At 43.0% G+C, this 14371-nt stretch overlaps 1 protein-coding gene across 1 annotated transcript in view; it reads left to right on the top strand.

Moving 5' to 3' along the window:
* Positions 1-11074, top strand: part of LOC111972342 (carboxyl-terminal PDZ ligand of neuronal nitric oxide synthase protein-like) — a 260880-nt gene extending 249806 nt beyond the window's left edge. The window contains exons 11-12 of the mRNA XM_023999365.2: positions 7417-7762; positions 8904-11074. Coding sequence (XP_023855133.1) covers positions 7417-7762; positions 8904-9534 — 977 coding nt within the window. The 3' untranslated portion in view covers positions 9535-11074. The remainder of the gene's footprint in view (positions 1-7416; positions 7763-8903) is intronic.
* The last annotated feature ends 3297 nt before the right edge of the window (positions 11075-14371 follow it).

Genomic DNA, 14371 nt, shown 5'->3' with positions numbered 1-14371 from the left:
CCAGGCCCAGCCACATTGAGAAAATCATCTTTGTTAGAATCTACGTTCGAATATTATGAATCTCACTATCGGGGCCACCCGACTAGCGGCTCTCGCCACGCGTCCAGTTCTCCATTGTACCAATGATAGGCAGCGATGTCAGGATATGAAAGAAGGCCAAACTGGCACAACATATCTGGAAAAAGTCTCTACGTGACATGAAAAAAATGCAAACAACGATTGTGTATTTTCTCTTAAGATGTTTTTTATATAACTCCGTGGGCTTGAACATATTTTTTTTCAATCAATTGTTCTTAAGCGAGTTCTTATCTTGTTGATCTGTTTCGATATAAATTAATCTTTATAAGCTGCCGATACTGTATGTTACTTGGTTGGAATTTCCGTTGGGTTTTGGCTACCTGGGATATGTGATGGAGAAGTGAAGAGACTAGCCGTATTCAAGGATAGCTCGAGTTGGTGATACTAGACCATGAAAGTAAGCCTTGCACGAATGTAAAAAAGATATGTGAATTAGGAAAGTTGTACTAATATGACTATAGACGAAAACTACATAGTTTCCGGATAAATCAAGAAATAGATGACACAAAGAGAGATTGAAGATAGAGAATATAAAGAATCACATATATACTAAGATCAAAATATATAATGGAATGTTAGACGTAAACTAACCAGTTTGTAAATTAGTAGTAAATTGTAAGAACATAAATAACTAAATGCATACTATAGTTTGAGATAATGAATCTGCATAATAAAGGAAGATCACGGTTATGTAAATACATCTGCCGCTGCTCCCACCATGCTCTACTGCTGACAGGACATAGAACTGATCCTTCACAGGGACATCACACACCACACACAAAACACACACACACACACACACACACACACACACACACACACAACACACACACACACACACACAACACCACACACACACACAACCACAACACACAGAGAGCAAAGGGTCTTAGAGGGCCAGACAGACAGTGGTGTGGCAAATTGCTAGATTAAATATTGATTGGAGCTCTTTGATGTGGATGGGAATGAAGGCTTACAAAAATGTCTGTGACAACCTCTCCTCTCTTCCTCTCCTCATGTCCTAATGTCTCTCCTCCGCACTCCCCAACCTGAATACAACCTGTCCTCTCATCCTCCCTGCTCTACCCATCCTCTCCCCCTGTACTCTTTTCTCTTGCTCTTGTGTGCTTTTTCCATTCAGGCCACTCACAGACATGTAAACACACTGGCCCTTTACAGTCCCGTCATTTAAAAGGACTTTACTAGGGGCCCAAGGACAGAGCTGGGTTGCGGGTTGCGGGTTGCTGGGTGAGGAAGATGAGGGAGTTGTTGGGGTGGAGAATGATGTGAGGGGCATTGGGTATGGTTAGGGGGGTGTTGGCTAATAGGCTGTTAAAGCCTTGTTCTGAGGTCATAGATCAGAGCTGTAGTCTGTCGGGACAGGAGGAGAACACATAATCCCATCAACCCCTGCTGTTCTTGGTCTAACCTTTGACCTCTGACCTCCCGTTACAAGCCACAGGAGACAGGAAGCAGGGGGGTGTATGACTCAGTGGGGGGTTAGAGAATGAAAACTATTGCTCTCAGATTCCTTCCAGCTACCGTAGTGTACAGGATTTAAATGATTCATTCCCCACCCACCGTCAAAACCCCATTATTTMAATGATTCATATTAAAAAAACAAGGGTGTGAATTATAGATGTTTGGCCTACAATAGCTGTGCTCTGGGTGTGTACAATACAGTATGTGGCTGGACTACTGTTCTCTGAGTCAGGAGAACAGGAGATCTCGCTTTCTGGGACATGTCTGGCTCCAAAGTTAGACTTGTAACTGATCTTAAAGGGATACCATGATTTTGTCAATGAGGCCCTTTATCTACTTTCCCAGAGTCAGATGAACTGGTGAATACAATGTCTTTGAGTGCAGTTTGAAGGAAGTTGCCAACTGTATCTGCATGCTAGCAGATACTCATAAACTTTCCGTCATTGTGCTAACGCTAGCTAGTTAGCATTGGCTCACAAAACTACTGTACCTTTAACTTCCTTCATACTGGACACAGAGACATAAAAATGGTATCCACGAGTTCATCTGACCTTTTAAATGTTTTGCCTATTTTCTTTAAGTACCTAATTTTKCGTTAATCTCCGGTTAGTGCACACACTGCTTTACTTTTGAACAGTCAGTGATTGAAATTAATCACCACTCATGAGCTCGTTAAATTTAATTTCCCACCCAGCATTCACTCTCGTTAAGTGACTTACCCAGAGTCAGATTAACTCATATATAATATATAGAAGGGAAGCCAGTTTGGATTTGGATTCACTTCTATCACAACGCATCAAGAGAAATACGTAATTGACAGAAACAACTTGAATTGTTGCATCTTGTTGTGTTGTGGTCCTCCGGACTCTAGCTAGCTAGCTAAAATTGGCCCTTTCCTATTAGCCATGAATGGAGATAGGGATTTGGACTTGTGGTTTAGCTTGATTCTCCGTACTAGCCAATGATTAAAATGGCAATTCAGATCCAACCATAAATGCATACATTTCTCCCTGGACTGAGAGGATGGAAGTTCAATATGTAGCTAGATGTAAGAAGGCTAATGTTAACTAGCTAGCGTTGCCCATGAAAGGAAGTTAGGCTAGCGAGCAAGCATTTTATCCAGGTAGCCTAGGACAACAAATGTACTGTGTACATTCTCAACATGAAAGAGAGGAGGATGGCATTGGCATTTCTCTACAAGTAGGGTGAAGTCAACATGTTTTTCCACTTGCACGAACGCACACACACACACACACACACACACACACACACACACACACACACACACACACACACAAATCAGAACCATGGACAGCCACATCATATTTAGCTTACATTGATTGGACTAAATTGTTTTTGGTATCTGTTAGTTGTCACCGTATTAGTGTAGGCAGAGGTGATTTGATAATGTTGAAGTTGAAATGGTGCTGGAATAGTGGAGGCAGCTTGTTTTTTTTGCGACTTGCTGTAAATCTCTGTGGTTCTAAATAAATAGTAGTTTAGTAGTCCGAAAATGTCAGAAACATTAACGTGCTTGACCACGCTATAGGTCATGTAACTATTACATGTAATATGCTTTGTGGACTTCACAGGACAGAGGTTGCGCTCCGGTTTTGTGATGAAACAAAAGTGTGGTTGAATTTATTCTGCCACTGTGTCTTCTTATTGTCTCGGCCTTAGGCCTACACGTATGTCATGGTGTCAAGGCATATAAACTAACAGGTTATAGAGCAAACAACGCAATTATCACATTGGTTGTAATATGTTTTTATTCCTGTCTTTCCGTGCAGTTTGAAGGAAGTTGAATGTAGTTTCTGGGGCCATTGCTTAACAGCGACAGCGCAATGACTGGAAGTCTACAGGATTAGCTGCTAGCTAGCTGCTCCTGTAGACAAAAACGTCCTTCAACTTCCGTCAAACTGCACATAGACATAAAAATGGTATCCATTAGTTCGTCTGACTTTGGATAAGTAGAAAAAATGGCTTAGTTGACAAAATGGCGAATTATCCCTTTAAGTATAGTTTCATATCATAGCTCCTAATAGAACATGCTTTCATCCTGTCATCATACACACTGTGAGGCTTTTTGGCCCTACTTAGACAAGCCTCACTCATGTAGATTAAAGGCTAATCTGTCATCCCAGGGAGGCTCTTTTAACATGCTAAATAATCACACGGCCACTTAAGACTGATTGGTCTTCTCTCACCACACACACACACACGTCAAATGGTCTTGTCGTTGTGCGCTAGGCCAGGCGCTAAACGGTAAGTGTTGAGCGCTAGACTCATTTGCGTATCAGTAGTAATGGACTCTGCTAGGCTAGGTTCTCTGCTCTCCGTTTGTCAGAACGATGATCCACTCTGCCCTGTGGTACGTTATCTCGTACTCTCCTCCACTCAGCCCTGTGGTACGTTGTCTCGTTCTCTCCTCCACTCTGCCCTGTGGTACGTTGTCTCGTACCTCCTGCCACTCAGCCGTGGTAAACGTGTCTCGTTCTCTCCTACCACTCGCCTGTGGTACGTTGTCTCGTACTCTCCTCCAGCCACCCTGTGGTAACGTTGTCTCGTACTCCTCACTACCACTTGCTCTCCCTTGGTACGCTGTTCGTCGTACTCCCTCCCACTTCAGCCGCTGTGGTACGTGTCTCGTTCTCTCCTCCACTCAGCCTGTGGTACGTTGTCTCGTCTCTCCTCCACTCAGCCCTGTGGTAGGTTGTCTCGTATCTCTCCTCCACTCAGCCTGTGGTACGTTGTCTGTCTCTCCCCACTCAGCCCTGTGGTACGTTGTTCGTACCTTCCTCCCACCAGCCCTGTGGACGTGCGTCGCCCTCCTCCACTCAGTGCCTGTGGTAACGTTGTTCGTCTCTCGCCACTCCCTGGTACGTTGTCTCGTACTCTCCTCCACTCTGCCCTGTCGTAGTCTGTACTACTCTCCACTCACTGTTACGTTGTCTCGCTTCCGTGCCCTGGTACGTTGTCCTCGTCTCTCCTCCACTCTGCCTGGTGTGTATTTGTACACCCCCCCCCCCCCCCCCTTCTCCTCCACTACAGCCTGTGGTACGTGTACTCGTACTCTCCTCCACTCTAGCCCTGTGAATGTTGGTGTCGCTCAGCCTGCTTGACGTGTCTTGTACTCTCCTTCCACCTCTGCCCTGTGGTACGTTTGTGCCGCCTTCGTACTCCTCCATCCCCTGTAGGTCTCCGTACACCTCCTGTCTGACAGTTACAACATTTCTGTAAGGAAGGCGCGGTGATCCTGACTAAACAGCCCATGTCTCACCCACTGCAGATTTCACCGTGTGTGTGGTGTGTGTGTGTGTGTGTGCTGTGTGTGTGTGTGTGTGTGTGTGTGTTGTGTGTGGTGTGATGTGTGTGTGTGTGTGTCGTGTGTGTGTGTGTCTGTTGTGTTGTCGGTCGGTCAGTCCAATCTGACCAGAAGTGGGTTACTCACAGCTGAGAACAAGGTCTAAAGTTCTTCATTAGATGAAGGGGAAAGTTGAGTCCATCTAGATAGAGCAGCCTGTAAGGTTGATATAAAGGTCCTCTGACTAACAATGTAGAGGTTGTGTTATTGTCACAGACATTCTCTCTAAGGGTATATGTTAATTTTACAGCCAATTATGTGACACTGGAGATACAACTTTTAACTAGACTTTAAATAGAAGTTTAAATGAAAGATTGAATGACAGAGTATAAACCAACTGGAATGTTACACTGAAGTCCAGTATCTCCAAACTAGCCTGTTTTCAGATATAGGATCCTATGATTCTAAGTTCCAAACTTGTGACAAAACTTTGTTTCCTAGTCCTGTGACTACGGTTTCATTAGGCTGTAGGTGCACCTCAATAGTGTGACTTCTCTTTGTTCTGTTAACTCGGGTCTTTTGTTCTGATACAAAACCTATTTCATTTCATCATGTCCTTCCCTGAACTGTTGTAAAGAGAACCGGTATACTGTACTGTATATGTGTGGGAGTGAATGTGCACTCACTCTGAATCTCAGTCTGTCGCTGACCTTGCTTTTGCTCAATAAACATCTCCTTTCTTACCTTCTCTCTCTCTCTTTCTTTCCGTACTCCTCCTCTACCTGGTTTCTGTGCTGTGCCACTGCACTATCTTAACAGCTGATCGTCTTTCTAGAATTGTCACTTTCATTTAATTATCTTTCTTTCATTTAATTATCTTTCTTTCGTGTTTTCTGTATTTTGTTCCTGTATGTTTATCCTCCTCTCCACTTGCAGAAAAAAATGCTTCTGTTTTAATTAACAATCGTAATTAACATGGCAACAAGGCTAAGGCTGGGCTGTAATTGAAAGAGGGAGACCGGTAAGTATTATAGTACAGGGACAGTCTCAGCCTCAGGCGTAGACAAACAAGCTCCAGGGCCAAACATGGGGAGGGAATGTGTAATGGAGGATTTAGTCTGAAGCTGACTGTGTTTGTGCTATTCATTATCATGCCCACCCATACTCAAACCACTAACATTATGAAGCCTTCTGACAGGGAGTCTAGCTAAGAGAAGGGTGGGAACTGCGTTTCTAGCCTAAACTGTGGCTATCTGAGAGCTGTCACACACACACTCACATCCAAACACACACTGAACACAGAGTGATTTTCTGTTCAATCTGATCTTCCTAATAGCCCTCCTCTTTGGTCAGACTACAGAGAATCCTTCCCCCTGGCAGGCCTCTAACAGTGAAAGGATATCTGTGTTTGTGTGAAATAAGCACCTAGATGTCTGCTCTCCCTCTCTCTCCCTCCTTCAAACACCCTCCCATCACTCCATAATTATATTAGCTGTCTCTCCAAAGACTCACACTAATGGATTTGAAGATCTCTGTGGCTGCCCATGTCTTTGAAATCGTCTGAATTGCCGAAGCAACACAAAGTCAAGTCAAGAGCACCTGTGCTCTGCTGTCTCACTGCTCTTTTTCTAGAGTTATTAATGAAGATGTTCCTTTCCATATTTCTGTCCAGAGATGATAGCTTTTAGAGTTACAGCCAAACCCGGCATTTAGCCGTAAAGTCTATTTGGCCCCCTGAAGTGCCCGTTAATGCCTTAGAGCATCTGTAGATGGTCTACAGATGGTCATACTATCAACAAACTATCTGTTGATAAGCAACTGCTTGCTAAGGTTAGGAATAAGGGTTGGGGTAAGGGTTACGTTAAAGTTAGGGTTAGGAGATAGTTAGTTGAAATGTTACTGATAGTCTGTAGAGGATTTACAGGATTTACAGATGGGCTATCCGAATAAAGTGTTCCCGAAATCTATTAACCTGTTGTGTCTTACTAATGCCTTCCGAGATACGATTTTCTCCACGAGGTAAGACAATCTATTATTGTACTATGTGGACTGACAACAACCCACTCCTTTGTGCATTTACCCATCCTGCAATGCATTGTGGTCCCTTTTCAGCTTCATTGTGATTGGTGGATGTGGTTAGGTGCATGTGTCATGTCCCTTGCTTCCATTATGACTTGTTGATGATTGTGTAACGTGTTGCATCCATATTGAGCAGATATAACACTGTGCCTTGTGGGACTCCATATGCTCTTTCTTTCTAAACAGACTCCCTAGAAACCATACTTTGACATGTTTTTGATGTTGCAACATTTTGCAATGTGGTACAGTGTTGCACAAACATGCAGTTTAAAATGAAACGTCGGGAGTTGTCTTTTGCTCCAGGTCACGTGAAATGTCTATACATTCCATTTATATCTGCAACATTCCATTGGTGCCTGTAATGCAACCTTGCGTAAAACTAAAAATACCTTGATTGAATGTGCCCTCACAATACCCTCACTTATATCTTACATTCTCTCCCTCCCCCTCCCTTCCTCCCTTTCTCTCTCCAGTAGACCAGAGTATGTTTGAGAACTCCAACGCCTCCAGAGCTCCAGGCCAGGGGCTCCAGGCCTCCAGGTTGACCCAGGCCTCGGCCCGTCGCTCCCTGGTCACAGCTAACCCTGCCCTTGGTAGCAGCCCTGCCGAGGCCCCCTCCTCCACCACTACCAATGGAGGTCAGCAGAGGCTGAAGAACGCCCTGAACCTGGGCAAGGCTGTGGGGGCAAAGGTCAACGACCTGCTGCGAAGGAAAGAGCCCAGTCATATAGGAGACATCGGTGTCACAGAGGTCAACAAGAATGTAGGAGCAGTCTGGAGCAATATGGAGGAGATGACCCTGGGAACTACTGCCAATAGGTAAGGAGGGATACACAATTACAGTACACACACACACACACACACACACACACACCACCACACGACTATAGCCTAAAGGTGAGGAGGGTTACACTAAAAGACACACACACACACACACAGGATTGATACAGTAAAACCCCCACACAACCACAAACACACAAACATTTGCAGATCACACATACTCACAAACAGTTATACAATATTCACGTCCGCCACGTGTCTGGGCCCAATAGTTATAACCCAGCTTTCAGACACTGTGCCTTGGAGATTCAATCCAACATTGGTTTTATCCAAAGAGTAAAACTGAGAGACAGCTAGTTATTTCTAAAAACCAATATTGTATAATTTTCTCTAAAGTGGAACGATTTAAGCTGAGAAATAGTAGTCATCCTCTCACCCCATATAAAAGATCATAACCGATGTTTAAATTATTAATCTGAATTTTTCCAAACTGGGGCCGTGAATAAGTGATAAAGAGTAAGAGGAGGGTTAGTTAGACAGAAGCTGAGATTAAACACACACACACTGAGACTGAATGAGACATATTTGAGAGTTGAATTGCCTCACTTCTAATGTTAATCATACACAGTGCACGCACACACACACGCACACTCACCCTTGGGTCTCCCTTAGTTTAAAGAGACAGAACGAGCTGTCCGTCTACGCTGTAGCTGGTCATTGATCTGTCTGTCTCTTGACTGACACTCAGTCACCTACCTGACACACGAAGCCAGGACAGACATTTCACAGGTGCATAACTCATAGAATTGGTAAAACCGTGATGTGTGTTTAGACACTGATGTGTTGAGAAATGTGAATTGACAGCTCACGTATAGACAGAGTAGTCATAAATGACTGGTACGCTTTGCGGTGACTCACTCCTTATCACTATGGCAATGATACGGTTGTCACCATGACAATATGCTCATTTATGGGGGAAAGGTAGAGAAATATTCCACTGATAAAATAAACACACAGTTCCACAGCATAGAGAAGGGGGAGGAGAACGAGTGGAAGTTAGACAGAGAGCAAGTGAGAGAGAGAACTGAGTGACAGGGAGAGATTGAACAAATGTAACAAATGTGTTATTGTTAAAGTTACAGGAGTAATGGATGTCTCTTCCTCTTCTCTCTCCTTCCAGTCATGCCTCTCTGGACTCCTTCCCTCGTCTGGAACCCCCTCCTCCCGGTAAAAAAAAGCGTCTTCCTCGCACCCTGAAGACTACCCAGGACATGATGATCTCGTCTGACCCCGTCGTCACCACACCCCCCGAGACCCCCGATCACTCCCTCCTCTCCTCCCCCAACAAGACCTCTCTCATCAGCAATGAGCAGACCCCACCCAAGGGAGAGCAGGACGGAGAGAATGACAGAGGGAGAGACACACTCACCGGACTGACTGGCACTTTGGACAGCGAGAGGGAAGAGGTGGAGGTGGAGATGGAGACGAATGGGAGCAGTAAGATGGATGGAGTGGAAGGGAATGAGACAGAGGAGAGGAGAGAGGGAGAGCAGACCCAGATTCAGCTCCAGCTCTCTGTCCCAGACCTCATCCATAAGGACCACGTGGTCCCCCCCAGGTCGAGGACYTCTGAGCCCAGGCAGAAGGCCCCGYGAGCAGACACCAGGCTAGCCTCCACCCCCCTAAAAGCTCCGTACAGGATCAGTCTGAGTGTGAGTGAGGATGGGCTGATGGAGAACAGCTCCCTCTGTAGGAAAGGATCAGCAGTCACAGACACAGAGGAGCCTGAACAACACCACGACCTGCTTTGAGAAGGACACACACACACACACACACACACACACACACACACACACACACACTAAACCTCTGGATGGAGAGAGGGAGAGATAATGGGAACAGTGATGTGGAGAGGAGCTGGCAGAAGGAGAGCCGAAGACAGAAATTGTTTGTGTGAGAATAAGAAAGGGAGAGAGGATGTTTTTGACTAGACCCTAGACTAGGGGTCTTCACTAGTTACTACAGCCACAAAGTCATAAACCCCACCTATTTCTACAATTTCTCTTCTTAAAATGTGATTTTCAACCTTAACCACACTGCTAACCTTATGGCTAAGCTTAACTTTAAGACAGAGATGTGGAAAGAGTATCTATTTTAACATATCATTAAGGGACATACCAAACCTTTTCAAGAGAACCACAACATCTTGGTCTGCCAAACATTGTTTTATAACACTGTTTTATGTCATGTTTTATATTGTTAACCTTGCAACGTAATGTAGAAGGAAGATATATACCCAGACATTCTAGATTTCTAAAATAATCTATTTCAAATGTCATAGTGCCCTTTCATGCTGAGAGAGAATACATTTTTTATGATCTTTTATAACTGTTGCCCTTCAGGAAATATATCAAGCGTTCAGCAGGGAATATGAAAACCAAAGTGAACACGACATTAACACTGACTGTAATTTCATGCTGTTGTGTTGGTGATGTCATCCTCACAACACATATTGAGATATGTATTGTGGCAGACATGCAATTGGGTTTGTTCAGCCTGTACAGTATGTGTTTGATTTACATTTGTTGATTGACAGTAATGGTTTTAGTAGTGCCAATCACAGTCCTGTTGCTTTATTTCCTTACAATAATGGTCAAAAGTTTTAGAATACCTACTCATTCAAGGGTTTTTCTTTATTTTACTATTTTCTACATTGTAGAATAAAAGTGAAGACATCAAAACTATGAAATAACACGTATGGAATCATGTAGTAACCAAAAAGTGTTAAACAAACCCAAATATATTTTATATTTGAGATTCTTCAAATAGCCACCCTTTGCCTTGATGTCAGCTTTGCACACTCTTGGCATTCTCTCAACCAGCTTCATGAGGTAGACACCTACAATGCATTTCAATTAACAGGTGTGCCTTGTTAAAAGTTAATTTGTGGAATTTCTTTCCTTCTTAATGCATTTGTGCCAATCAGTTGGGTTGTGACAAGGTAGGGGTGGTATACAGAAGATAGCCTTATTTGGTAAAAAGACCAAGTCCATATTATGGCAAGAACAGCTCAAATAAGCAAAGAGAAATGAAGGTCCATCATTACTTTAAGACATGAAGGTCAGTCAATACGGAAAATTTCAAGAACTTTGTAAGTTTCTTCAAGCGCTCTGATGAAACTGGCTCTCATGAGGACTGCCACAGGAATGGAAGACCCAGAGGTTAAGTTCATTAGAGTTACCAGCAGCCCAAAAAAATGCTTCACAGGTAGTGTATGTTGTCATTTGTTTTAAGCTTCTGAATACTTCTGCAAAAAAATTATGGCACCAGAGAAAACACACACACACACACACACACACACACACATCACACACAACACCACACACCACAACACACACACACACACCAGAGAGAAAGGAGTCTGGTCGGCGCTGCAATTCTCACTCACAGCCTCCTCACCCCTCTACTCATCTCATCCTCCTATTTCCACCTCCTCCACTCCTCCCTGAGATGAACAACCAGATCCACTCTCTTTTTGCCCGTAGCACATATTAATAAGACTTTACATCACTGCCTTGCAAAACTAACCTTAGATCAGTGTGTCAGGGGAATTACTACTCCAATAGAACAAGGCTTAGGTATTCTGTGTGGGGTGGTATTAGGGTGTGTGTGGATCTGTGCTTCCATCAGTCAGCACACAGACTATTAGCCTAGAATCTCTGGAATAGAGAGAGAGATGACACATGAAGATTGATATACTTGGGAAATTATTTTCATCAAGATTGTTAGCCTATTGTATCAACCCAGTGTTTTCCAAATGGTGGGCCATGGCTGAAAACTAGACTGTGACGAGAAACATGGTTTTGTGTGTCTGGAGGTTTGCAAGACTTGATGTATTTGATAATGGTAAACTAAATGCTTGGCATCCACTGTATTTTCAACTATTTGTTTCAGATGGTGTTTTTTGATTATCTGTTTGATAAGGCAACCTAATCATAATCATTATGTAAACTAAAGCAATAATTAATGTATATGAAATAATTCATATTAATCCATGTGGAGTCTAGACTGTTGTTGTCTTATATCGTTATTTCTACATGAGAAACCTAAGGACAGGTGGTTATAAAGCTGTTTTACAGCATCAACACCTAGCTTACCTGTATCAGTACTATCCAGACCACGTATGTTATATCAGATCTTGAAATGTGAAGGAATATACTGTACATTTATGGACATTTTTGACACCTTCATAATGATTTATTTTGAAATACAAGTTAGTCATAAGTCTAGCAACATATAACATTTTTCAACTAGTTGTAAAGACATTTGATTGACACGGAATGATATGACATACGTTTGATTTATTATGATTGATTTATGCATTATTGTAATTGTTGTTTTAAGTTTTGTATTCTACAAGATGGTCGATATAATTTCACTACTCCATGGTTGAATGAAGGAAAGACATAATGAGCAAGGATGATTGTGTGTGTGTGCGCGTGAGAGAGAGAGAGAGAGAGACAACAACAGCCTGTTATGTATTATGAGACATATGGACAGTTCTGATGAAGCCCTTTCACTGCAAGTTTTACTATTCATTATTTGTAATACATTCGCCTTCAATTTTAAGAAAAAATATTGTGTAACAACAAATCTGTGACATATATACACAATGCATTCTGAAAGTATTCAGACCCCTTGACTTTTTCCACATTACAGCCGTATTCTAAAATGTATTAAATCAAAAATATTCCTCAATCTACACACAATACCCCATGATGACAAATCAAAAACAGGTTTGGAGAAAGAAAAAAAATACCTTATTTACATAAGTATTCAGACCCTTCACTATGAGAATCAAAATTGAGCTCAGGTGCATCCTGTTTCCATTGATCCTCCTTGAGATGTTTCTACAACTTGATTGGAGTCCACCTGTGGTAAATTCAAATGATTGGACAGGATATGGAAAAGGCACACACCTGTCAATATAAGGTCCCACAGTTGACCGTGCATGTCAGAGCAAAAACCAAGCCATGAGGTCGAAGGAATTGTCCGTAGAGCGCCGAGACAGGATTGTGTCGAGGCACAGATCTGGGGAAGGGTACCAAAAAATGTATGCAGCATTGAAGGTCCACCAAAACACCGTGGCCTCCATCATTGTTAAATGGAAGTTTGGAACCACCAAGACAGTTCCAAGAGCTGGCCATCCGGCCAAACTGAGCAAATGGGGGAGAAGGGCCTTGGTCAGGAAGGTGACCAAGAACCCGATGATCACTCTGATAGAGCGCCAGAGTTCCTCTGTGGAGATGGAACACCCTTCCAGAAGCACAACTATCTCTGCAGCACTCCACCAATCAGGCCTATATGGTAGAGTGGCCAGACAGAAGCCACTCCTCAGTAAAAGGCACATGACAGCCCGCTTGGAGTTTGCCAAAAGACATCTAAAAGGACTCTCAGACAATGAGAAACAAGATTATCCAGTCTGATGAAACCAAGATTGAACTCTTTGGCCTGAATGCCAAGCGTCACGCCTGGAGAAAACCTGGCATCATCCCTACGGTGAAGCATGGTGGTGGCAGCATCATGCTGTGGGGATGTTTTTCAGCGGCAGGGACTGGGAGACTAGTCAGGATCGAGGGAAAGATGAACGGAGCAAAGTATAGAGAGATCCTTGATGAAAACCTGCTCCAGAGCGTTCAGGACCTCAGACTGGGGCGAAGGTTCACCTTCCAACAGGACAACGACCCTAAGCACACAGCCAAGACAATGTAGGAGTGGCTTCAGGGCAAGTCTCAATGTCCTTGAGTGGCCCAGCCAGAGCTGTAACTTAACGAAATGTGGAAAAAGTCAAGGGGTCTGAATACTTTCCAAATGCACTGTATATATATTTTTMGGGGGGAGATTTATTTAGATTTTCCAGTTACATTTTTCTTGTTTTTTTGTTGTTGTTAGGATAACACTAACTCTTGCTACTGGAAAATATAAAGAAGAAAAATGAAATAACTATTTTACCTGTAACTTATGGACCAAACGGAAAAGACTTTGCTCTCTGTCTTTTCAGAAGCTTTCCTGTCTATTTTGGGCCATTTCCTGTTGTGCTTCTTTCCCCTCACACAACAATGGCAAATTGTGTCACATTCAACACTGCCACTGTTACATCTTATGCTGAATTTAGGATCCTGGAAAGGGGAGTGGAGACGACAATCAAATATAATTGGATTTTCCATATTTATGTATCCCTCCATACTTGCAGAATGGCAATTAAGAGCAGAGGCAGAAATAAAATGGCAAAACAGCACATTTCACTGACTGGACCTATCCAGTGTATGTGGCAATAAAACATCTTAAAATACTTTCATGTTCAAATGTTGGATTGTTTTGAAGGGGGCAGTCATTTTCCTCTGTCTTTTTGCATTTTGCTAGAGGATATTTATAGGGCTACTAAAATACATTCCATTCACCATGGTTACCACATATTGCAAACTGTGGCGACTTTTCTTGTATACCTTTTCTATGCTGTACTGTTTAGCACGTTTTTAGTATGCTGGGGAACTGATTACAAGATCTAGCCAGGACCCTGGCTTAAACCTAATATCTGCTGTCACTGTTCTCTAAAAGCTCTTCTATGTAGACGCTAAATAAAAGGGC

This window comes from Salvelinus sp. IW2-2015, linkage group LG13 (genome assembly GCF_002910315.2).
Source record: "Salvelinus sp. IW2-2015 linkage group LG13, ASM291031v2, whole genome shotgun sequence".
Taxonomy (NCBI): Eukaryota; Metazoa; Chordata; class Actinopteri; order Salmoniformes; family Salmonidae; genus Salvelinus; species Salvelinus sp. IW2-2015.
This window is presented reverse-complemented; position numbering and strand designations above follow the sequence as displayed.